Source organism: Apodemus sylvaticus, chromosome 16 (assembly GCF_947179515.1).
Source record: "Apodemus sylvaticus chromosome 16, mApoSyl1.1, whole genome shotgun sequence".
Classification (NCBI taxonomy): Eukaryota; Metazoa; Chordata; class Mammalia; order Rodentia; family Muridae; genus Apodemus; species Apodemus sylvaticus.
In genome coordinates, this window is record NC_067487.1 from 59,961,878 (window position 1) to 59,986,181 (window position 24,304).

Genomic DNA, 24,304 nt, shown 5'->3' on the forward strand with positions numbered 1-24,304 from the left:
TTGGGGGTGCCCGGTTAAAGTAAGGGCATTTATTGGTGAAAAATGGAATCCTAACTTAGTGTGGGAGTGTGGATGGATCCTATTGAAGCTGAGAACTTTGAACTCTTACCTTCTCAAGGCTTTACCTCATCTGAAGAAACTGTCTCTCTACTCTCAGCCCCACCCTACATTTTAGAGAGGGTTGGGGGAGCTGAGATACTACCTAGAGTCAAAATGTCCTCAGTAGTGAGAGGCACTTGTTGGTGTACATGGTACTGGTTGACATCCCTGTCACAGTACTGTCTGTATGTAAGGGTCTGCATTCTAGAAGATACCAATCATAGAAAGCTAAGTTGAGGTCAAAGACCCTTGGCAGATTTAAAACAAGAAAGCATGTAAGCAAAAGAACAGTAAGGCACAGTGGCTAAAAGTGACACCATGGGGTGATTTCAAAAAGACTAATAAGTATGCCAATAGTAACTGAGGAAGGTTCTGAAGGAACCTTATCCCAGGCTAGGGCCAAGCAATATTAGATTACAGAAATAAACAGGGGCCGAGGATGGGGTAGGGGACTGTTCATAACTCCCCACGGCTACTCACTGAGGGAGGAGTTTGGAGACAGGTATCAGTGGGGTTCATACGAAAGCTTCCACCCCGCAAAAGGCAGGTCTCCAAGAGGTTCGCAGTAAGCTATTTGAGCTTTGGGGATGGAGCTCTCCAACTCTGTCAGGGTGACAGAGCATGTATTTTGACGAAGCAGGATTTGATAAGGAAGGTCTGGTCCAGATAGCATCCAGTGTTATTTTGGCCTGTGGGAGGATTTAAGAAAGATTTGATCTGATTCTGTAAGGAGGTGACCCTGACCCTGAAAAGGTATGTAGGTGCCTGAGCACTCCCTTAACCTAGTACTCAAGGACAGCCTTAATCCTCCATGGATGGGACTCTGAAATGGCAAAGCCCTCTCCTTGTCTGGGCAAACAATTTTGCCAGTATGCATAGAAAGTATCACCTGCTGTTCTCCCCTTCAGGATGACTGCAGCCTGAGACTTCTTCCCCTACAGAAACCCCTAACAAGATTAGCTAGCCTGCCTACGTAGCCCAATGCGTATAAATCTGCTGAGATTTCTAGGTGCTGCTAGTGCAAGGCTGTAAGAGCCAGCATCCCACCAAAGCCCACCTTTTCTGAACATGTTTCTGTTGTTATTCCTTACCTGTAAGCCCAGTTAGGTCAGTCCACAGCCATACTCCTGGCAAGCATAGCGGTTTTAGAGAGAGAGAGAGAGAGAGAGAGAGAGAGAGAGAGAGAGAGAGAGAACGAGAACATTGCTGCTGGGTGGTGGTGGCGCACACCTTTAATCCCAGCACTTGGGAAGCAGAGGCAGGCAGATTTCTGAGTTCGAGGCCAGCCTGGTCTACAGAGTGAGTTCCAGGACAGCCAGGGCTACACAGAGAAACCCTGTCTCGGAAAAACCAAAAAGAAAAAAAGAAAAAAAAAAAGTGATGTCTACAGGAATCCCAGAACGAACTTGAGAACTTACAGGAAGAGAGAAGAGATTAACAAAGTCCGATAGCCACCTGAGACACAAAAGAGGAAGTCATCACAAAGAACAGCGGAGATGTAAGCCTGCCACTCCTCTTTCCTCACCAGTGTTCTGACCCTTCACACCATACTGCTGGCTAGATCAATGATTGGTGTGCTGGCTAGTTTTCTGTTGTCTTGATACAAGCTAGAAGCACTGGAAAGGAAGGAACCTCAACTGAGAAAATGCCTCCGTAGGATCAACCTCAATTACTGATTATGGGTGGCATCATCTCCAGATTTCTATGAGAAGGCAGGCTAATCAAGCCCTGGGGCTCAAGCCAGTAGCAGTACCCCTCCAGAAACCCAGGGAGGGTTCCTATTCCTGCACAAAACTTTATGACCAAGAAGCACGTTGGGAAGGAAAGGGTTTATTCAGGCCTCTGTATCAGTTCCTGCATTCCTGTCCTGACTTCCTTCAGGGAGGGTCTAAATTGGGAAAGTATAATCCAAATAAACCCTTTCGTCCCCTACTTGCTTTGGTCATGGTATTTCATCATAGCAATAACAGCCCTAACTAGGACAGAAATTGGTACCAGGATATTAAGGTATTCTTAAGAGTTGAACTCACCTGATGAAGTCTCTCCACCCTCAGCAAAAGATGTACTCACACTTTGCCCCTTAAAATATTGTCTTTTACACCTTTGAGGAAATTAATCCTTCATTGTCTTTCTCTGAAGGCGGTGCCAAGCAGCCAACCCTGATGTTTCTCATGACCCACAAGTAATTACCTCTAGACCTCTAACCAGAGTTAGACTAAGCAGGCTCCTAGAGGGGCGATAGAAAGTGTGGTCTGTGAGGAGATGGGATGCATACTAAAGAGCTGACTGGGTTTGCTAATTCGTTCAAGCAGAAGTCTGGGGAATATATATGGGAAGGGATCTTAAGGGTGTGGGATAATGGTGAAAGGAACGTAAAACTGGACCAGACTGAGTTTATTAATATGGACCCTCTGAGTGAAGATTCTAGGTTTAATATGGAAACTCACACAGTTAAAAAGGGGGGGGGGGAGTAGGGTGTCAAAAGCTTGTTTGAATGGTTAGCTAAAGCATTTGTGAAGAGATGGCCTACTGAAAAGGAGCTGGAGATTGTGATGGTTTAAAAGAAAATAGCCCTCATAGACTTATAGAGAGGGGTACTAGTAGGAGGTGTGGCCTTGTTGAAGTGGGTGTGGCCTTGTTGGAGTGGGTGTGGCCTTGTTGAAAGAAGTGCATCACTGGGCTTTGAGGTCTCAGATGCTCAAGCCAGGCCCAGTATGACTTTCTCTTTCTGTTGCCTGCCAGTCCAGATGTAGAACGCTCAGCTCCTTCTCCAGCACTACATCTGCCTGCATGGTACCATGCTTCCCACCATGATAATAATGCACTAAACCTCTGAAACGGTAAGCCAGCCCCAATTAAATATTTTCCTTTATAAGAATTGTCATGGTTCCCGGGCAGTGGTGGCAGACGCCTGTAATCCCAGCACTCTGGGAGGCAGAAGCAGGCCGATTTCTGAGTTGGAGGCCAGCCTGGTCTACAGAGTGAGTTCCAGGACAGCCAGGGCTATACAGAGAAACCCTGTCTCTAAAAACCAAATCCAAAAAACCAAAAAAAAAAAAAAAAAAAAAAAAAAAAAAAAGAATTGCCATGGTTATGGTGTCTCTTCACAGCAATGAAACCCTAAGATACTTTTAACTTAGTGTCGATGAAGTGATTGGTGATCAAAATGGGCAGCATAGACCAAGAAATGTCTATAATGGCCTGACACACAATGGTCAGCATAGGCAAAGTGACTTTTATGGTGTCAGGACTGATATGAACCTTTGGTACTGGCTAATCAAGCAGGGTGTTCCTAGTCATGAAATAGCTTCCCATACAAACAAAAGAAAGGTTACACTGGGCCATGGCAAAAGGGAATCTCAGCCCATGAAACAATGTCCTGATTTGAGCTAGTTTGCAGACCCAGAACTCCTTGAATGAAGTGATAGTCCTCTGAGGAAGGACCTTGGTAAAATAGCTGAAAGTTTTCCTCTCAGCCTTTCCCAAGTCCTTCCCCAAATGGTAACTGTACACTGTGGGGAAAGAGACAGTCAGACTTTGCAGGGTCTATTGGATATTAGTTCCGAATTGATGTGGTTCTGGACTGACGCTGATTCTGGAAGATCCCAAGAAACACTGTGACCCTCCAGTTAAAACAGGGGCTTGTGGAGGGCATATCATGAATGGAGTTTTAGCTGAAATGTGACTCACAGTAGGTCCAGTGAACCCTGAACTCATCCTGTCGTTATTTCCCTAGTCTCAGAATGTATAACTGGAATAGCTATACTTAGAAGTTGGCAGAATTCTCCCACTGTATTCCTGACCTGTGGAGTGAGGGCGATTATGATTAGAAAGGCGAAATGGAAGCCTTTAGAGTTGCCTCTGCCAAGGAAAATAGTGAATCAAAAACAGTATCATATTCTTGGAGGAATTGCAGAAATTACTGCCACCATCAAGGACTTGAAAGATACAAGGGTGGTGGTTCCCACCATATCTCCCTTTAACTCTCTTATCTGTCCAGTGCAGAAGACAGATGGATTGTGGAGAATGACTGTTGACTATCGAAAACTAAATCAGGTAGTAACTCCAATGGCAGCTGATCTACCAGATGTGGGGTCTGTCCTTGCTCAGATTAACCTGATACATGGTATGCAACTATTGATATAACTGTCTGAGTCAGGGTTTCTATTCCTGCACAAAACTTTATGACCAAGAAGCAAGTTGGGGAGGAAAGAGTTTATTCAGTTTATACTTCCACATTGTTGTTTATCACCAAAGGAAGTCTAGAGCTGAAATTTACACAGGGTAGGAACCTAGAGGTGAGAGTTGATACAGAATTCATGGAAAAACGCTGCTTACAAATGGTTTCCCCTGGCTTGCTCAGCTTGCTTTCTTTTTTTTTTTTAATTCGATATATTTTTATTTACATTTCAAATGATTTCCCCTTTTCTGGTTCCCCACTCCCCGAAAGTCACATAATTCCCCTTCCCTCCCCCTGTTCTCCCACCCACCCCTTCCCACTTCCCTGTTCTGGTTTTGTCCTATACTGCTACACTGAGTCTTTCCAGAACTCAGCTTGCTTTCTTATAGAACCCAGGACTACCAGCCCAAGGATGGCACACCCTCAAGGGGCCTTCCCACCCTTGATCACTAATTGAGAAAATACCTTATATCTGGATCTCATGGAGGCATTTCCTCAACTGAAGCTCCTTTCTCTGTGATAACTCCAGCTTGTGTCAAGCTGACTCACAAAACCAGCCAGTACAGTGACAAATGTCTTTTTTCTCAGTACCTGTCCATAAGGCCCACCAGACACAAGTTGCTTTCAGTGGCAAAGCCAGCAGTGTACCTTTACAGTTTTATCTCAATGTTAAATTAACTTTCCAGTCCTGTGTCATAACTCTGTCAGAAGGGATATTGATCATCTGTCTTTTCCACAGAATATCACACTGGTGCACTCTACTGATGGCATTATGCTAATTGGACCAAATGAGCAGAAGGCAGAAGCCACTTTGAAATACTTGGTAGCCCATATGCACGTCAGAGAATGGGAGATAGATCCAACCAAACTTCAAGGACCGTCTACCTTAGTGAAGTTCTTTCAAGTTCAGTGGTGGGTACATGTGGGAATATTCCTTCTAAGGTAAAGGGTAAGTTAAGTTATTGCCCTGGCCCGTCCCACCACCAGGGAAGAAACATGACATTTAATGAACCTATTTGGATTCCTAGGACAACACATTCCTCACCAGTTCATACACCAGGTGACTTGGAAAGCTGCAAGCTTTTTGTGGGACCTGTAATAGAAAAAGGCTCTTCTCCAGGTCCAGGCAGCTGTGCAGGCTATTCTACTATTTGGCCCATATGATCCAGCAGACCCGATGGTACTTGAGGTAGCAGTGACAGATTGGAGATGCTGGCAGGTCCCAATAAGTGAATCAAGGAAGAGTCTTTGGGACTTTGGAGCTAGGATCTACCATCCGCAGACAATTATTCTCCCAGTGAAAGACAGCTCTTGGCTTGCTATTGGGCCTTAGTGGAAATTGAACATTTGACAATGGGCCACCAAGTTACCATGAGACCTGAACTGCCTATCATGAGTTGGATGCTATTTGACCCACCAAGTCATATGGTAGGATGTGCACAACAGCAGCAATTTATTATCAAATGGAAGTGGTATATACACGATTGGGCCTGAGCAGGTCCTAAAGGCACAAGCAAATTACATGAAGAAGTCATTCAAATGCCTATGGTGTCTACTCCCATTAACACTGCTGTCTGCTGCCAAGGCTGCACCTCTAGCCTCATGATCTGTTGACTGGGAAAGAGAAGACTAGGTCCTGGTTTACTCACAATTCTGCATGTTCTTCAGGCACTACCCAGAAGTGGACAGCTGCAGAATTATAACCCCTTTCCAGGACAACACCAAAAGATGCTGGCGAAGAGAAATCTTCACAATGGCCAGAACTTCGGTCATACATTTTGTTTGGAAGAAGAAATGGCCAGATATGTAATTGTTCACTGGTGCATGGGCTGTCGCCAATGCATTGGCTAGATGGTCAGGGATTTGGAAAGATCGTGATTGGAAAACTGGTGAAAAAGACATGTGGATAGATCTCTCCAAATGGGCAAAGGATGCGAAGATACTTGTGTCCTATGTAAATGCTTATCAAAAGGTGGTTTCAGGGACTGGAGAAATGGTTCAGTGGTTAAGAGCACTGACTGCTCTTTCAGAGGTTCTGAGTTCAATTCCCAGCAACCACATGGTGGCTCACAACCATCTCTAATGGGATCAGATGCCCTCTTCTGGTGTGTCTGAAGACAGCAATAGCATACTCACATAAAATAAATAAATAAATTTTTATTTTAAAAAAAGTGGTTTCAGCTGAACAGTTCAGTGGACAGCAGCCTCTTTCCCCAGCCACCCCTGTCACAGCCCAGTGGGGACAGGAACAAAGTGGCCATAGTGGCAGAGATGGGGGTTAGGCTTGGGCTTGACAACACGGACTTCCACTCCCCCAGGCTGACCTGACTGCAGCTGCTGCTGAGTGCCAGATCTGCTGACAGAAGAGACCAACACTGAGCCCCAGATATGACACCATTCCCCAGAGGGACCAGCCTATGACCTGGTAGCAGGTTGACTACATTGGACCATTTCCCCCATGAAAAAGACAATGGTTTGTCCTTACTGGAGTAGATACTTATTCTGGTTGTGGATTTGCCTTTCATGTATGGAATGCTTCTGCCCAAACCACCATCGTGTGGACTTACGGAATGCCTTATACTCTCTATTCCACAACTGACAGGAGTTGGTTCTTTCCTGCTATATGGATCCAGATTGGCTGGCTTAGCAGCTTCTTTACACCTCTCCCCCACCAGCCATCTCACTGGCCCAATGAAAAACATTTTAATAAATTCTATTTGTTCTCTATAACAAAGAACAATCTGTTACAGAAACAGCATAACTAAGGTTTACAACATCATGTTTTGATAAAAAGAAAACAACAAATATTTCAGAAAGAATTACTATTCTTGGAGAAAGGGAGACAGAGAGAGTGTTACAGGGTATTTTATCACACTGTGAACCCAAGATTGTGTTATTTGCTGGGGGGGGGGGGAACTTTTCTACTTTCGTTATGGCTCAGCCCTTAGCACACACCTTTAATTCCTCAGGCTGGAATACAGACACACCCTTACACACACCTTTAATCCCAAACATGGAAGGTAAAGTTAGTTGGTGGAAGGAAGCACCTGTGTTTGAGAGTAATGTCTAATTGAGTGGCAGACAAAGTGACGAATCAGAGAAAGATTTGACAGAATAGAATCTGCCCAGCTCTCAGGAGTAGAGAGAGGAGAGGACAGATGATACTTGGGGGGCAATTCTACCAGGAATGTTTTACAGAGACAGGTAGAAGAGAGGACAAACTCAACACAGATGAAGGTAGAATGAACCAGAGAATGAGACGGAGCCAGAAAATCAGAATAGATTGCTAAGAGTTAGTTTGAAGCTACGCAGAGTGATTCAGAGGCCAAAACAGAAGCCAGATTGAATCAGTCAGCTTGGAGAGGAGTTTGAGCCAGAAAAACTGAGTTGAACCAGCTCGAGTTTGATTAGATTGTACAGAGGGAAGAGGCTTCTAGGCCTAGGTTAGCAGATGGAGGCAGTAAGCCTTGGAGACGAAGATTACATGAGGTAAATAAAAGTTACATTTATGAGAGGGGGGAGGGAGAGAGGGAATGAGTTGGGAAGTGGTTGTAAATGTATTTTCTGTTCAAATATGTGAATGTGTGGACGGATGGAACACAGAACCCACAAGCAGGGCATTGGGTCCCCTGGAGCTGGAGTCACAGGTGGCTGTGAGATGCTGTACACAGATGCTAGAAACCAGACTCAGATTCTCTGGGCAAGTAGCTTATGCTCCTAACCCTTAGAGCCATCTCTCCAGACTCCAGCTTTTACTTTTTAGAACTTATTTTTATTTTTACCTATGTGTATTGGTAGGTCAGTGTGTGGGAAGTACGTTCTCAGTAAACTATAACACAATACGGCTGTTTGCTAGTGTGCCTTTTTCCTCTTTATTTAGTGTGAGTGTGTGCATATGTGTGTCTGTCTGTCTGCATCTGTGTCTGTGTGTCTGTGTGTGCAAACCTAGGTGAGAATGCCTGCAGAAGCTAGAAGAAGGCTCTGGATCTCCTGGAGCCAGAGCTGCAAGCCAATCGATTTAAGCCAACAGAAAGTCTTTATTAGCCGGCCAGTGATTACACTGGGTGTTCTCGATCCGGTGTAGCCCCAAGCCTTTCTCAGGATGAGCTTTTAAACACACAAACCATATCCTGGGCTAACATACTTCAGGTAACAAGAACAGTTACCCAGAAGTAGAGCTACAGAAGCGGAAAAGCAAGGTTAGTACATTTAGATACTCTCTCAAAACTATGGACTTTGATGGATTAGGTCTTTGTTTTTGTTTTGACAGGTGATACTGTACTGAAATTTTACAGTCTGAATAGTACTTCCATCATGGAGTCAACTGCGCCAAGGTCTGGGATCCTGTAACAGACTGAACTCAGGACCTCTGGAGGAACTTTAACCTCTATTACCCACCCACTAGGCCATCTCTCCAACCCCTATTGTTATGAAACAGGCTCTTACTCTGTAGCCTAGCCTGGCTTTCCTGTAAACCTCCAGCCTCAGCCTCCCAAGCGCTGAGAGTACCCCCAGGCCTGGATAAATACAGTTGTGGGTTTTCCTTTTGTCCTGTCTGTTGCTGCACTGGGGACTGAGTTCAACATTTGCGCTGTGCACAGGGAAGCACATGGTGCATTCTAAGCTCTGGCTTGAACTATTTGAAATCGATTGTCTCGGCTTTGGAGTACACACTCATCCAGCATTTGTGAGGTCGAAGCAGGAGTTCCAAACCAGCCTGGGCTACCTAATACCCTGTCTAAATAAATAAATCCTGTGCCACTGAGACAGCTTAGCAGGTAAAGGCACTTGCTGCTAAGCCTGACAACCAGAGTTCAATCCCCGGAACTGAAATGGCGGAAGAAGACCAACTCCGGCAAGTTATTCTCTAACCTGTACACAGACACTATAATGTGAAACAGGAGCATATTCCCACTAAGCCTTGGAAATGCTAAGATAACCACATTTATATTATCTTACACAACGAAGTAATCTTTGGCTTTGTGGAAAAGAAAAGGCCAAGAGAGTAAGGAAATCAGGAGGGGGGGGAGTACTGTGGGGGGTGCTCCCCTTCCATCCAAGCATTTTCAAAGCAGAAGCAGACAGATCTCTGTTGAATTCAAGGTCAGCCTGGTCTATAAAGCAAGTTATAGGCTAGCCACAGCTACACAGTGAGGCCCAGTCTCCAAAACCTAGAGCAAACTATTGAACAGATATAAGCCATTTTCAAAGATGCACAGACAGTGAATGAGCACTATTTAAAATGCTTAATACCGGGGCTGGAGAGATGGCTCAGTGGTTAAGAGCACTGACTGCTCTTCCAGAGGTCATGAGTTCAAATCCCAGCAACCACATGGTGGCTCACAACCACCTGTAATGAGATCAATGCACTCTTCTGGAGTATGAAGATAGCTACAGTATACTCATCACATATATAAAATAAATAAAAATCTTTAAAAAAAATGCTTAATACCACACGCCATTAAAGAGCTGCACAGTAAAATGTGAGTTGCTTAGGGACTGGGAGAAGGGCCTTGAAGCTCTGTCTTCTGGGTACAGAAGAGAGAATGCCATGACCTCACAGAGCTGTAGCTGCTTGCAAGAGGCCTATCAAGCTGCCAATCATTGATCAGGGCGGGCCTTATAAGACTCTAGACTTCTCGCTGGATGGACATAGGCTGGGGGCGAAATTGTGTTCTGGAGGAGCCCACCAGGCTCCAAGAGAGGGTTCAAACACTTGCTCACACACATAGTGCCTGATTAAACTTAGTAGGTCTTTCTCTCTCTTTCTTTCTTCCTTTCTTTCTTCCTTTCTTCCTTCCTTCCTTTCTTTCTTCCTTCCTTTCTTTCTTTCTTTCTTTCTTTCTTTCTTTCTTTCTTTCTTTCTTTCTTTCTTTCTTAAAGATAGGAACTGACTACATAGACTCAGCTAATTTGAAATTCCAATCAGCCTTCAAGGTCTTAGAGATATGCCTTCCCTACCTCCCGAGTACTGGGATTAAAGGTTTGCACCACCATGCCAGGCTTAAACTCAGAAGTGAGTCTTTAAAGAAAAAGCAAGACAAAACAAAACAAAACTGACAACCACAATAAAAAAAAAAATGTCAAGAATATAAGGGGAGGGAGGGAATTATACAGGAGGAGGAGCAAAGTGGAGGAGAGGCTATACTAATCAGAGTGTGTTTATTCATGTATGAAACTGACAAAGAACAAGCAAGCAAACAAAACCCTTTTTAAATCCCTTCTTGAAAGGTTAAACTGGCTGGGCAGTGGTTTCACACGCCTTTAATCCCAGCACTTGGGAGGCAGAGGCAGAGGCAGGCGGATTTCTGAGTGTGAGGCCAGCCTGGTCTACAGTGTGAGTTCCAGGACAGTCAGGGCTACACAGAGAAACCCTGTCTCAAAAAAAACCAAAAAAAAAAAAAAAAAAAGAAAAAGATTGGAGTCCATCTCAGTAATAGGTTTTTCTCTGCTAACAAAATAAGCCAATTTAAGCCAATTACCAAGGAACAAGTGTGTGTGTGTGTGTGTGTGTGTGTGTGTGTGTGTGTGTGTGTGTAGCACAGACAGGGAGAGCAAAACGGGGTGGGGGGGAGGGAGGAAAGGGGGAAGGGAAAAGGGAGAGGGAGGAAAGAGGTGAGTTGGGGAGACAGAGAGAGAAGACAGAGAGAGAGAGAGAGAGAGAGAGAGAGAGAGAGAGAGAGAGAGAGATCAAAAAATGCCTGGATTAACAGGGAAGAGCCTAAATTCAGAGGATAGAGCGTGGCAGACTAAAGGCTGCTAGGAGCACCTAAAGGCCAGGTCTGCTTCGGTACCTTACTTTGGTATGTTAAATAAGCACCTTAACCACTTGTCCAGGATCTGAAACCCAACCCCCAGCACCAAAGAAAACAAAATGAAACAAAACCCAAAGTGAAAGTCTAACAGCAAGCACAAAGGCTAGAACTGAAAACTTTACCCTCAGGTGACAAGGATGTGAAATGACAAGAACTTGTGTTTCATGCATAGACATGGAAAATGGCATGCATGGAGCCAAGTAGACTGATTCTCTAGCATTTGGGAGTCAGAGGCAGGAGGACTGCAGTAAGTTTGAGTCCAGCATGGTCTACACAACAAGCCCCAGGCCAGTCAGAGCTGTTCAAAAAGAAAGGGGCAATCCGCTAATGGGCTCCGTGTGGAAGGAATGTGTGTACTGCCAAGCAGAACAACCCTTGTTTGAGCCACTGCAGCCAAGGGACCCCACCCAGGTCCCACGGGCAGGTAACGGCTGCAGGGAGAGAGGGGGTTGGCTTTGTTGTTGTTTTAGGGGTGTAGTCACTGAAAAGTTGCGATTCTTTAGTAAATTACACCCTACCCATGCTACGAAAGCGGCCTTGATCCAACTCAGAGAGTCAGGAAAGCAGGAGCAAGACTCCGTGGGAGGAAGAATCGTCTCAGTGGAAGACAGATGGGGATAGGGAGAGTAATGGAGGTTGAAGTTTACTAAGTTTTATCATAGCCATGTATAAAAGAATAAAAACTAAAACAAATAGTAAACTCAAGTGGGATTTCCGTTTCAAATGAACTTACTGTTGAGAAGGCTAGGCTGACTCCATGACAGGCTTCAAACTGGCAGTTAAGGAGACTAGGCCTGATTCTCTGTTTCCAAGAACTGGGCAACTCCAGGCAAGTCCAGGCCTCGGAAGCTGCCTCACCACCTGGCCTGAGGCAAGGACAGTGGGTCAGCAGCAGTTTTCAGGCTTCCCCAGCAAGTTCCCAGCTTCCACACCCAGGGAAGATGGACCCAAGAGATTAACATAAAGGTCACCCACCCCAGAATTCTCTAATGTGCGTTACATCAGGCCTGCAAGCTCACTTGGTTGCCATTATATCTTGACAATGGGAGACCCCAAGTATGCCGGACTTCTGCAGAAAAAAACACTCCTTTCATGTGCATACTATTTGAGTTTGGGGTATCATTCTTCAGCAAATCATGGGTGCTTACACGTCTCACAGAGTCTACCCCAAAGGTCCCTGGATCTTTTCTTTCATTTTCTTCTCTCTCTCTCTCTTTCTTTATAATAGCCCCTGAACTTGCTATGTACTGAAGCCACCCTCCGCTATCTCAGTATATCGCTCCTGCTGACCTTTAGTTATCCATCCTGTCTCAGAGCCTCCATGGTCCTCGAGGGAGGATGGGGTTTCCATGATGAAATGCTGATAGGCCCATCTGATGCTGGTTTTCTACAGGTATCTATAGCTGCAGTGAGTTCATTTGGCATCACACCTGTTGTGTGACAAAACACACACCGGGTGGTTGTGGTGCCCAGCACTTCGAAGGCAGACGCAAGCGGATTTCACACACACACACACACACACACACACACCCAGGGTTGGGGGATGAGCAGGGAATCCTAGGATATATATTCACTTACTAAATATATTAATTTGTATAGCAATGATTACTACAGGGCTAGGAATACAGCTGCCTTGGTAGTGTTTGTTCACCATGCTTGAAATCCTGGGTTCAATCCCAGGTGTGACATAAGTCCAGTGTAAAGATGCACACCTGTAATCTCAACAATGAGGAGGTAGGGGAGGGCGAACAGGAGATTTAAAGTCATTCTCAGTTACACATGGACTTCAACAACCTGTGATGCATTTTATAAAGCCAAGAATATGTTTTATAGAGCACGGCATGGTGTGGTGGGTGCCCTCAGGGGGCCCATACTGAGGCATCCCACCGCATGCCCCAGGTACCAGCCATACGACGGGTCTAGGATAGAGCATGGAGAAGGAAGTTGAGAAGTGAACAGAGACAGAGAAAGAGAGGGGGTGGGAGGAGAGGAAGGAGGAGGAGGAGAGGAAGAGGCTGAACAGAAACACATGGAGAGGGGGAAAGGGAGAGACAGAGAAAAGGGACAGAGAGAGAAAAGGGGGCAGAGAGTCAGAGAGGGGGGGGGAGGGAAAGGCCAAACAGTCCTTTTTAGCAAGTCAGGCCTACCTGGCTGTTGCTAGGTAACTCCTGGGCGGAGCACTGAAGGAATGCCAACAACCTGTGCTACAAGTGAGCATGGTAAATAAATAAATAACTCTAAGTGTTACTGAAATTTAATATGGAAATAATTTTCACTGAAGTTAATAAGCCTTAATAAGGAGTCTGGTGTAGAAGGATGGAGAGTTGCATTAGGGATTCTTGTTAAATAAGTATATTTTACAAAACTATATTTTTGGAGAATTCTTAAATTTAGAGCAAAATTAAGCATAAGGCACATTTTCTTTTATCACTGGGTCAATAGCTCTTGGGGAGATTGGTACAGTAATCTATTTGCTTATAATAACCATTTACTATGTGTATGTGTGCTATAACTTCATGCTATAAACCTCAAAATCCATTGTAGATAGCTGTTGGAACAATCCTATTAAAGACGGTCTCTGCATCAGAACTTTCGTGAACTAGGATATAGTAATGGCACTTCTAGAGAAGAGGATGAGGAACAATAAATAGGACAAAACTGCTATGCGTGCTCCTGAACCGTGGCGGCCCCACAGTCATTTTCCTAAGATCCAGCGGAGTTGCCTGTGCTGGCGGGAACAGCACACTAGTAGGCATTGCACGCCACGCCTACCTAAGGCAGGTGGCTGCAATGCGGCGAGTGCGCAGGCGCAGAGCCTGGCCTCGCGAGGGGTGGGCGGTGCTGCCAGCTGCTGCCTCGCTCTGGCCCCGCCCCCGGCCGAACGTGGGATCACGGGATCGCTCAGAAAACGCATTCTGCCGGAACCCGCAGCGCCAATGGGAAGAGAGCGAGTGCCACGAACTGACCAATGAGGAGGGAGCGGCCCGGGGTTTAAACCCAGGCCCGGCAGCCTCCTCCCGGCGTGCTGCGGAGGAACGGCTGTTAGTGTTTAGCTGTGGGCAGCCAGAGGTTGGGGCGTCTTCTCTGTTAGGCGAACCTCGGCTTCAGGAGGAGCCATGGCGCTCAGAGTCACTCGGGTGAGTCGGGTCGGGCGCTGCCGTCGTCGCTGCGGGAAAAGACCGCGGGGCCCAGGAGGGGGAGGGCGGACCCGGGAGGCTCCGGCGAGGTGGCGGAGCCGAGGACCCTCGGCGGGGGAGAGAGACCGCTGAACCTGTCTGGGCTGGAGGACGTGTGTGGAGCGGGTGGTGTGCTTTCAATGATGAAGGCCAGAGTGAACCCTTCGCTTTCGCGGAGAGCTGTCCACAATGGAGGGGCGGCTTTCTTTCGCGATGTCCTTTCCGATGTGGTCACCGTGTTTAGGATCGCTTGGGACTTAGGAGGAAGTTGGGTAGTGGTAGCTAAACGATTTGGGTGGAAACTTGCTTGTCAGGGCCGGAGACCACGTCCTAGAACCCTTGCTCTCCTTAGTTGGGTCCCGCCTTAATTAACCCGTGACTTTCTGAGTCCGCCACGGATCCTCTCTCAAGTGGTTCTTACTTCTTTCAGAACACAAAACTTAACACCGAAAATAAGGCGGCCAAGGTCAGTATGGCAGGCGCCAAGCGAGTGCCTGTGACAATTGCTGCTGCCTCCAAACCCGGGCTGAGATCGAGAACTGCTCTTGGGGACATTGGTAATAAAGTCAGCGAACAGGCACAGGCAAGAGTGCCTCTGAAAAAGGTAACTATCTTCCTGGCCCAATTACCCTGGGGAGGTCCGTCTTCTAGCTGTCACCCTTGGAAAAACATTCTGTTCTCTCCCTTTCGTCCACAGGAAGCAAAAACGTTAGGTACTGCGAAAGGTACTGTTAAAGTGCTTCCAAAACCTGTGGAGAAGGTGCCTGTGTGTGAGCCAGAGGTAGAACTTGAGCCTGAGCCTGAACCTGCACCTGAACCTGAACATGTTAGAGAAGAGAAGTTTTCTCCTGAACCTATTTTGGTAAACTTAGCATTTTAAAAAGTTTATTTTCTTCTTTAGTTTCGTCTCTCTGACTTCATTTCACTTTGATGCACATGACAGCATTTAAATATATTATTTATTTATTGAATGGTTAGCAAAAGCATTTTACATGCATTAACAACTCTGGGGTGAGTATTAGCACTCTGCTTCAGATGGTGGCAAATTAATATGGTGGGGCTTCTGGTTTATGTAGACACTGTCTCACTCTGTACTCCTGGCTGGCCTGCCCCTTGAGATCTGGGATCCATGGGTGGACATAATCATTTTCTTTTCTGTGTCACTGTAGCTCACGCTATCCTTGAACCTGAGAGTCCCACTTCTCCAGTGCTAGGATGGCATATTCAGAACAGATCTTTTGATTGCTTTTTTAAAAAAGAAAAATTTTCAGACAGAAATATGATTAATTAATTAATCAATTAATTAATTAATGGGGTGCTTTGTAGAATCCCAGCATTATGTCTGACCCAGTAGCTGGTGAGGCTCTGAGTTCAAGGTCGGCTGTGACTCTATAACAAGGTCAGCCAGAGCTACATATATAGTTTTTTTGTTTCATTTTTTTTTTGTTTTTTGTTAACATTTATGCCTAAAAATGAACTTTGCCTGACTTTGTAGCCTGTTAGATTGTGTTCAGCTTATAGGAGGCCCTGGGTTCAGTCCTCAAGTACTTAAAAATAATTTTTAAAAAAAGCACACACACAAAATACACCAGATTTTACTATTAAGTGTGATGGTTGATACATGTTTGTGATTTTAACACTTCTGCTGCTAAGGCAGGAGGGTCGCAAGTTCAAGGCCTGCCCGGCCGGGCTCTCTACATTTGGAATCATGAAATTGTATACACCTGAATAAAGATTGAAGGCTTGGCATTCTTTTGAATCAACTTCACATGGTGCTGATGAATAAATGGCTTTATTATCTGTTTCCTTTGACTTTACATGCTAGTATTTAGAGTCCTTTTTTGTGTGTCTGTGCCCAATCATGTGTATGTTAGGCCTGAAATGAGTCCTTTGGAGCTGGAGCCAGGAGTTACAGGCATTTGTGAGCCACCCAGGGTGGATGCTAGGATCTGGATTCTGGCCCTCATGGAGTATGGAGGGCTGAGCCACCTCTCCAGCTCCCATCTACTGTTTTTGTATGTCATGTGTGAATACACAGTTATAGAGATCAGAAGACAACTTTTGAGTCAGTTCTTTCCCCATGTGGGTGCTAGGGGTTAACTCAGTTGTTAGACTTGGTGACAGACACCTTTAGTCATCTTGCCAGCCTAGTTTTTCCTACTTAACTGCCTTAATCTAAATTGGGTTTTTGTTTTTTTGTTTTTTGTTGTTTTTTTTTTTTTGTTGTTGTTGTTGTTGTTTTTGTTAGTTTGTTTGTTTTAATGAGATCAGATCTTGCAGGCTTGTAGTTTGCTATGGAGACCAGACTGGCTTCAACTCAGGGATCTGCCTCCCAGGTGCTGGGATTAAAGGCCTGTATTACCCTGCCTGACTGTTAATTTTTGTTGTTTTTGTTTAAGATTTGTTTTTCATGAGTGGGGTGTGGGTTTGCACATGAGTGCAGGGCCCTGGGACACCAGAAGTCAGGTGTCCTGGAGCTGAGGTTCCTGAATAGAAACTGGATTCCAGCCCTTGGCAAAAGCAGCAGATGTTCTTTACAGCTAAAACCACCACTCCAGCCCAGTATTAATCATTTCCCAAAAAGAAACTGGGGGAAAGAGTCTGAAGTGCTTTTCCTTTAATAAAATGAATTACATTTATGGAGAATGACTTACTGGCTTTCCTTCCCATAATGTAGCATGTTTCATGGAGTCTCTTTTTCTAGGTTGATACTCCCTCTCCAAGCCCAATGGAAACATCTGGATGTGCACCTGCAGAAGAATATCTGTGTCAGGCTTTCTCTGATGTAATTCTTGCAGTGAGTGATGTAGATGCAGACGATGGAGCTGATCCAAACCTATGTAGTGAATATGTGAAAGATATCTATGCTTATCTCAGACAAGTGGAGGTCAGTATTGTCACTAGAGTCTGCCTTTACTAACTGCAGCTAGCTTTATTAAAGACCCTTACTCCTGCTGTTTAAGAGTCTCCTGCGTTGATATTCCAGATGCTGGAATATTACTTAATGGAATATACTTGGTTTATTTTTTGTTGTTGTTATTTACACACACACACACACATATATGTATAGACCAGCTTAGCCTGGAACTCAGAGATTCTTCTGCCTCTCAGGTGTAAAGTCCTCTGACACCAACTCAGCTATCAAAGATATTTTTATATCAACAGTGCACTTGACAGTTCTTTTTTTGTTTTGTGTTTTTGAGGCAGGGTTTCTCTGTGTAGCCCTGGCTGTCCTGGAACTCATTCTGTAGACCAGGCTGGCCTCCAACTCAGAAAATCCACTTGCCTCTGCTTCCCAAGTGCCAAAGGCATGCACTACCACTGTCCAGCTAGTACTTGACATTTCTTGACAACAAATAATACTCAAAATACTATTGTTAGTTTTGAAACACTAACCCCATGAAGTGGACTTGTCACTTTGAATATAACATTTCTGTTTGAATATAACATTCTGTTTGGTATATAACATATACCTTCCTAAAATAGACATATGTCACAGATGGGAAAGGCCTGAACTTGTGGGCTTGAGAAGGGAGTAGATGAGGATTACTAAAGGACAGTCCTTGTCCAAACACAAGGCATTCGGTGTCAGTGTGCGTGTGCTTGTCTGAAGCCTACCTGGAAAGTGTTCTAGCAATGGAACTTGCCCTTTTGTTTAAACAAGACATTCTATAGCTAATGCAGTTTTGTCAGGTTTAAAGCCTCCCTGTCCCCTCAGTCCTAGGGATAGGATTAAGACCTTGAGCATGCTAAGCAAGCACTTTACCACTGAACTATATCCTTATTGTCTTCTCGGGTTACCATTGTTTTTTTGTTGTTGGACTTTGTCTATTTTTAAGTCTCTTGTGTAATAAATAGTGTTTTCAAGTGCTGTGTGGGTGGGCACATGTGGGAGTCAAAGGACAACTTTCAAGAGTTGGTTCCCTTGTGAAGTGGCAGCAACACACACCTTTAATCCCAGCACTTGGGAGCCAGAAGCAGGCAGATTTGTGAGCTAGAGCCCAGCCTGGTCTACAGAGTGAGTTCTAGGACAGCCAGGGCTACACAGAGAAACCCTGTCTTGAAAAACAAAAAACAAGAGTTGGTTCTCCTGCCTTTCTTTATGTGAGTACTGGGGTTGAATTTAAGTCAGCAGCCTTACCCCACGAAGCTGTGTTGCTGATACCCATTCTCTGTTAACATCTGTATTTTCTAAAGTAGACTTCATTAAGATATGTGGTTCCAAACTAGCTGTCTTCTTTTTTATTACTATTTCTAAAGAGTTGTAACGCTGCAGAACTTGGTTTGGTTGTTGCTCTGTGTTGGTGCTTTGAGTTTATAACGTAGAGCAGCTTTCCAGCAGATGGAAAACTTCTTTTTTTCTTCATCACAAAACTCTTAGTCATGAGTGAAAAGATCTGAGATGATGGTGGGCACAGGGTGTGAGGAGTGGTGGGCACGGGGTGTGAGCTGCAGTAGCTCTGGGTAGCCGAATGGCACTCTATCAACAATATGAAGAGCTTGCTATGACTTTCTAAACCTTGCTTTCTTGGTTTACCAAGAATTTCTACCCCAGAGCTATTTGTTTCGTGTTAGTTTACTGGTCTTTATGGACACAAATGGTATATGGCATGCTGCTTCGAGACTAACTGATATTTTCTTTTGCAGGAAGAGCAGTCAGTTAGGCCAAAATACCTACAGGGCCGTGAAGTCACTGGAAACATGAGAGCCATCCTAATTGACTGGCTAATACAGGTTCAGATGAAATTTAGGCTGCTGCAGGAGACCATGTACATGACTGTCTCCATTATTGATCGGTTCATGCAGGTATGTATAATTCAGTAATTAAGAGATCTCCAGTTGTGAGAGATGCCTCAGCAGTTAAGAGCACCGACTGCTCTTCCAAGGGTCCTGAGTTCAAATCCCAGCAATCACATGGTGGCTCACAACCATCCATAACAAAATCTGATGCCCTCTTCTGGAGTGTCTGAAGACGGCTACAGTATACTTTTATATAATAAATAAATCTTAAAAAACAAAACAAAAAAAGGAGTTCTCCAGTTGTGGTTCTATGAGACCCTTGGAGGAGGAGAGGTGGACACTAGATTGAACCTAGGTCCATGCCTGGTAGGTGGGTGGGTACCTTAACTGCTGAGCTATTATACCCAGCTTGACACTGAATCCTCAATTAAGGTGTTTGAGTACATGCTGTTCATTGAACTTTCCCTTACAGAACAGCTGTGTGCCCAAGAAGATGCTGCAGCTGGTTGGGGTAACTGCCATGTTTATTGCAAGCAAATATGAGGAGATGTACCCTCCAGAGATCGGCGACTTCGCCTTTGTGACTAACAACACTTACACTAAGCACCAGATCAGGCAGATGGAGATGAAGATTCTGAGAGTTCTGAACTTCAGTCTGGGTCGCCCTCTGCCTCTGCACTTCCTCCGTAGAGCATCTAAAATTGGAGAGGTACAGAGTTCTTGAGAAATTTTTGTTTTGCCACATGAGAAAAGAACAGTTGCTAACGTTAAATACATTAGGTACTTTAAAAATAAGGTTGCTGACCTAACTACATATTATGTGGTTACTTTTAAGACCTCCTGGGGCAGTTGTCTTTGAGAGTTTGTAGTCATGGGCAGGGCTTTTTAAGTAATTGCTAAAGGCTTCGAGTGAGTGGTGTGTGGATCTGTTCCAGGTTGACGTTGAGCAGCATACTTTGGCCAAATACCTCATGGAGCTCTCCATGCTGGACTACGACATGGTGCATTTTCCTCCTTCTCAAATTGCAGCTGGGGCTTTTTGCTTAGCACTGAAAATTCTTGACAACGGTGAATGGGTAAGCTGCCTCAACTACCAAGCATTCGAATGGATGGACCACTTAGTCTTTTCTACTGGTTTCCAAGATGGAAGGAATGTGAACATAAATGGTAGCCTGAATGGTGGGCCGCCATCTTAGAGACTCTGCCTCTGCAGCTAACTTTGATCTTTATGATAACACCCTGTGGAGAACGGAAGCCACACCAAGTGATCTAAGGAACCCGTCCATATCCTTGGGGGCAATTTTAACATGTGCTTGGTGCTATCCTGACCTTGGCATAGAGAAGCCACAGTTATAATATTGTGCTTAGATTAGAGCTCATGCTCTTCCAGAAGTAGACATGGGCAAAGAGATACCTTAAGTTTCAGGTGTGGTTACCATACACTGTCCACCCGACAGACTTTTTTTTTTGGTTTTTTGTTTTGTTTGTTTTTGTTTTGAGACAAGGTTTCTCTGTAGACCAACCTGGCCTTCAACTCAAATCCGCCTGCCTCTGCCTCCCAGAGTGCTGGGATTAAAGGCGTGTGCCAACACTGCCTGGTAGGTAGCTCCTGACAGACTTTTTTTTGTTTTTGTTTTTTTCAAGACAGGGTTTCTCTGTATAGCCCTGGCTGTCCTGGAGCTCTCTCTGTAGACCAGGCTGGCCTCGAACTCAGAAATCCGCTTGCCTCTGCCTCCCAGAGTGCTGGGATTACAGGTGTGCGTCCTGACAAACTCTTAAATAGCATCTAGAAGATTATAAAAGCCTCCGGTGATTTGAGCATGTTTTTCTTCTCTTAGACACCAACTCTGCAGCACTACCTATCCTACACTGAAGAATCCCTGCTTCCTGTTATGCAGCATCTGGCTAAGAATGTAGTCATGGTGAACCGTGGCCTTACAAAGCACCTGGTGAGTCTGATGACATTTCAAGGCTGGTTTAAGACCTTTAGCCCCAACAGTGCAGGTAGGGAGAGGCAGGTTCTGAGTTCAAAGCTATCCAGGATTCTATAGAAAGATTATTTGCTTTCATTTTTTACTACCTCTTCCCTTCCCTCCCTCCCACACACATACACACCCCACCCCACCCCCATGCAACAGCCCCATTGGCATGGTTTGTTTTCTTCCTTGATTGTAGTGCTTTTCTCTTACAGACTATCAAGAACAAGTATGCAACATCTAAGCATGCTAAGATCAGCACTCTGGCACAGCTGAACTCTACACTAGTTCAGAATTTGTCTAAGGCCACAACAAAGGCATAAATAACTCCAATGGACTCCTACATCTGCTGAAGCAGTTGGCACCATGTGCCGCCCGCCTGTACATAGGATACATGTTTACTTGCTCTTCAATAAAGGTTGTGACTTTTTACTTCACATAGCTTAACTCATTTGAATGTGGTTGCTTCTGACTTTAGGATAACAGAAGTTGTCGAGTATATTAAAAACTGCTTCTAGTTTTAACAATGGATTCAACTAATGTATATATTTGTAGCCTATAATTTGTTTATATACTTCCTTCACTGTGTGTCCTTACGTCATCATGCAAAGTCTTCTGCCTAGCTCTGGCTTAAACTCTAAATCTACCAGCTAGTCCTTTGTTCCATTTTTTTATAGGTGGTTGCCACCATTAACCACTGTCTCTTGAGTTGTCAACTTTCAGATCTGAAACCAAGTATCTTTGTTATGTAATTATTTATTTGTTCTTAATTGGAAAATAGGATGTTCAAAATTAAAGATATCTTTTAAAAGAATTTGCCCCCCAAGTCTCAGTACTAACAGATAAGGGTGTATATTCTTGTATATCCTGTATAGACATAATCATGCATATATTGTCAAGGAGAGATAATTTTATATGGGTTCATTTTTATCAACGGTATTCCTATCAGCATTCCTTTCAGTGCCCATGTTGCATTTCCTAGTGTGAACAAACTGTATGTAACATATTCAATCATTCCCTCAGTGATATTCGAGTGCATTCATTCTCTTGCTGCCGTCCACACAGTGTTCTTAAGTGCTGGTTAAGGCCTTGCTTGGCTTCCTGCATAGTAGCTCTCCAGGGGTGTGCTTTCAACTCTGACAGCCAAATGGCATGCAAAGTGCCACTTCCTCTCTCCTGTCTGTAACACCAACTGGAAAATAATCCTGTCTCATTTGCTGTTTTAATTTATACATCTCATATCAAATTGAATAAAATTTTATTGATGGAAAGCTTTCCCAATTCTCATTTGCCCTTTTGACTGTTTATGTTCTCTTTTGCTACATGGAAACTTTATGTTGCTAATAAATATCTTCCTATAGTTCTAGACTTTCAGTCTTTCAAGGTCAGCCAACTCAGAAGTGTGCACACCTTGTGATCCCTGCACAAGGGAGGCAGAGACAGGGTGGACTTTCTTGTGGGTTCACGGCCAGACCCTGTCTCAGAAAAGGCTTTTTCCCAAGATGCTCTTTTTTAGGAGTATATTCCTTCAGTAAAGTACAAGTGGTATGATAGACGATTCCTCAGGTGAACACTGACTTAGATCACTGCTGATCACTGATCTAAATGGTAGTATTCCCCTGTAATAATAGGAATTATCTTTTTTCTTTTTTTTAAAGGATGTAAGATCCCCAAGAACTGGAGTTAAAGTTATAAACTGACATTTACTTACTGGGAATTGAACTCGGGACCTCTGGAAGAGCAACTAATGCTCTTAGCCACTTGAGACATCTCAACAGCCCATAATAGGGATTTTTTTGGGGGGTTTTTTTGGCCTTACCAAATATCGGCCACATGAACTTAAATTATGTTTAGTTGCCAGTGCAAAGTTTTACCTGTATATTACACTAGCTTGGAGTGAGCCTTTATTGTATAATCCTGAGGTTTCTTAGGCTTATGCTGCTGTTTTTCACTTGTGAAAAATCAACTACTTTTATGATTTTTGAAATTAATATGAAATTGCATAACTTTCCTTTTACCTTTCTTCAACCTCTCCACTGTTCCTTGCATTCTCAAGTTCATGTCCTCTGGCTTTTATTGTGGTGTATATGTTCATAAATATAATCTGCTCCGGTCTATATAATGCTACTTGTATGTATATCACTTCAGCACTGATGGCTGTAGTTGTCTTGGATTGAGCCCTCCCCTCATGCGTTTCCCCTTCTGTGTTAGCATCATCCTTGTTGAATGAAGTCTTTAGTGTTGAGACTTCCTGGATGTAGCTTCCCTAATATATCCTAGAGGAGACACAATTTCAAGCGGCCTCCCTAGTCCTCTGGCTCCTACTCTTTATGCCCCTTCTCCAGTGTTCTTAAGTGCAGGCAGAGCTGGGGTGGGGCAGGGCAGGACAGGATTATTTGCTCTACATTTTGAAAGATTGTGGTTTTCTGTGGATATAGGGTAAATAATTCGAATGCAGTGCTTCTATGAGCTGTCTCTCCAGGTGGCCTGGATCTCTCAATCCTTCCTCACCCTCCTAAATGCTGGAATGTTCTGCTCTTCCTGCCTCTGGTTAGCTTCTGTTATATGGAAGGGGTGGTAGGGATTCTAATTCAGGCCTCACACATGCCTTTGTAACAAGTTGAGATACACGTAACAGCTCTTGTAGAGGTTTTAAATCTCCAATTTTCACTCAAGAGTTTGGCATATGATGCTTTGCCACCCACTCTACCCTGCACTCGCGCCAAACTTCCCAGATCCATTCTCTTCCAACCCAACGTTATGCCCTGGGGTCTGAGTTTTAACTTTAAATGGCTGTAATACTTTGAAAACAGGACAGTGTTAATGTAAGTATGATCAGCTTGGGGAATAGCCTTGAAGGAACACAGACCGTTCCTTCAGAGAGCTGCTGTTTTGTTCTGCAAGGACATTTCCCTCAGTGACCATGGAAAGCTTACTAATGAATGAAGCATTTGCACGTACAGCACTTGGTCATCTCCTTGACATCAAGGCTCACTGGTAGCCTATCAAGTCAGAAAGCAGACACTTGGGAGCACACGACTCTCAATGTGATTTCCAATCCCAACCACACTTGTCCCAAAGCTCCAACAGGATCTTGGCATGTTCTCTGTCTCATACTTACTTGTATATCCTAGGCTGGTCTCGAACACATCACGTTTTTGCCCAACCTCCTGTTTCTAGGATTGCAGATATCCTTCTCCGTTGCTGGTAGAATTTCCACTGATAGCCGGATGGAGTGCCAGTGCAAGGGACTGAAAGAACCTGTTTATGGCAGTAAAGTCTGGAGAGCATGGGCCAGCACTGCTTCCTGGTTGAGGC

The 24,304-nt window shown here is 44.5% G+C and overlaps 1 protein-coding gene across 1 annotated transcript; it reads left to right on the plus strand.

Moving 5' to 3' along the window:
- The first annotated feature begins 14,040 nt into the window (after positions 1-14,040).
- On the plus strand, positions 14,041-22,262 carry Ccnb1 (cyclin B1). The gene is made up of 9 exons (XM_052159984.1): positions 14,041-14,231; positions 14,701-14,874; positions 14,968-15,132; positions 16,975-17,157; positions 18,918-19,076; positions 19,483-19,719; positions 19,946-20,086; positions 20,849-20,959; positions 21,202-22,262. The coding sequence occupies exons 1-9, from the start codon at positions 14,211-14,213 to the stop codon at positions 21,307-21,309; spliced, it is 1,299 nt and encodes a 432-aa protein (XP_052015944.1). The 5' UTR covers positions 14,041-14,210; the 3' UTR covers positions 21,310-22,262.
- The last annotated feature ends 2,042 nt before the right edge of the window (positions 22,263-24,304 follow it).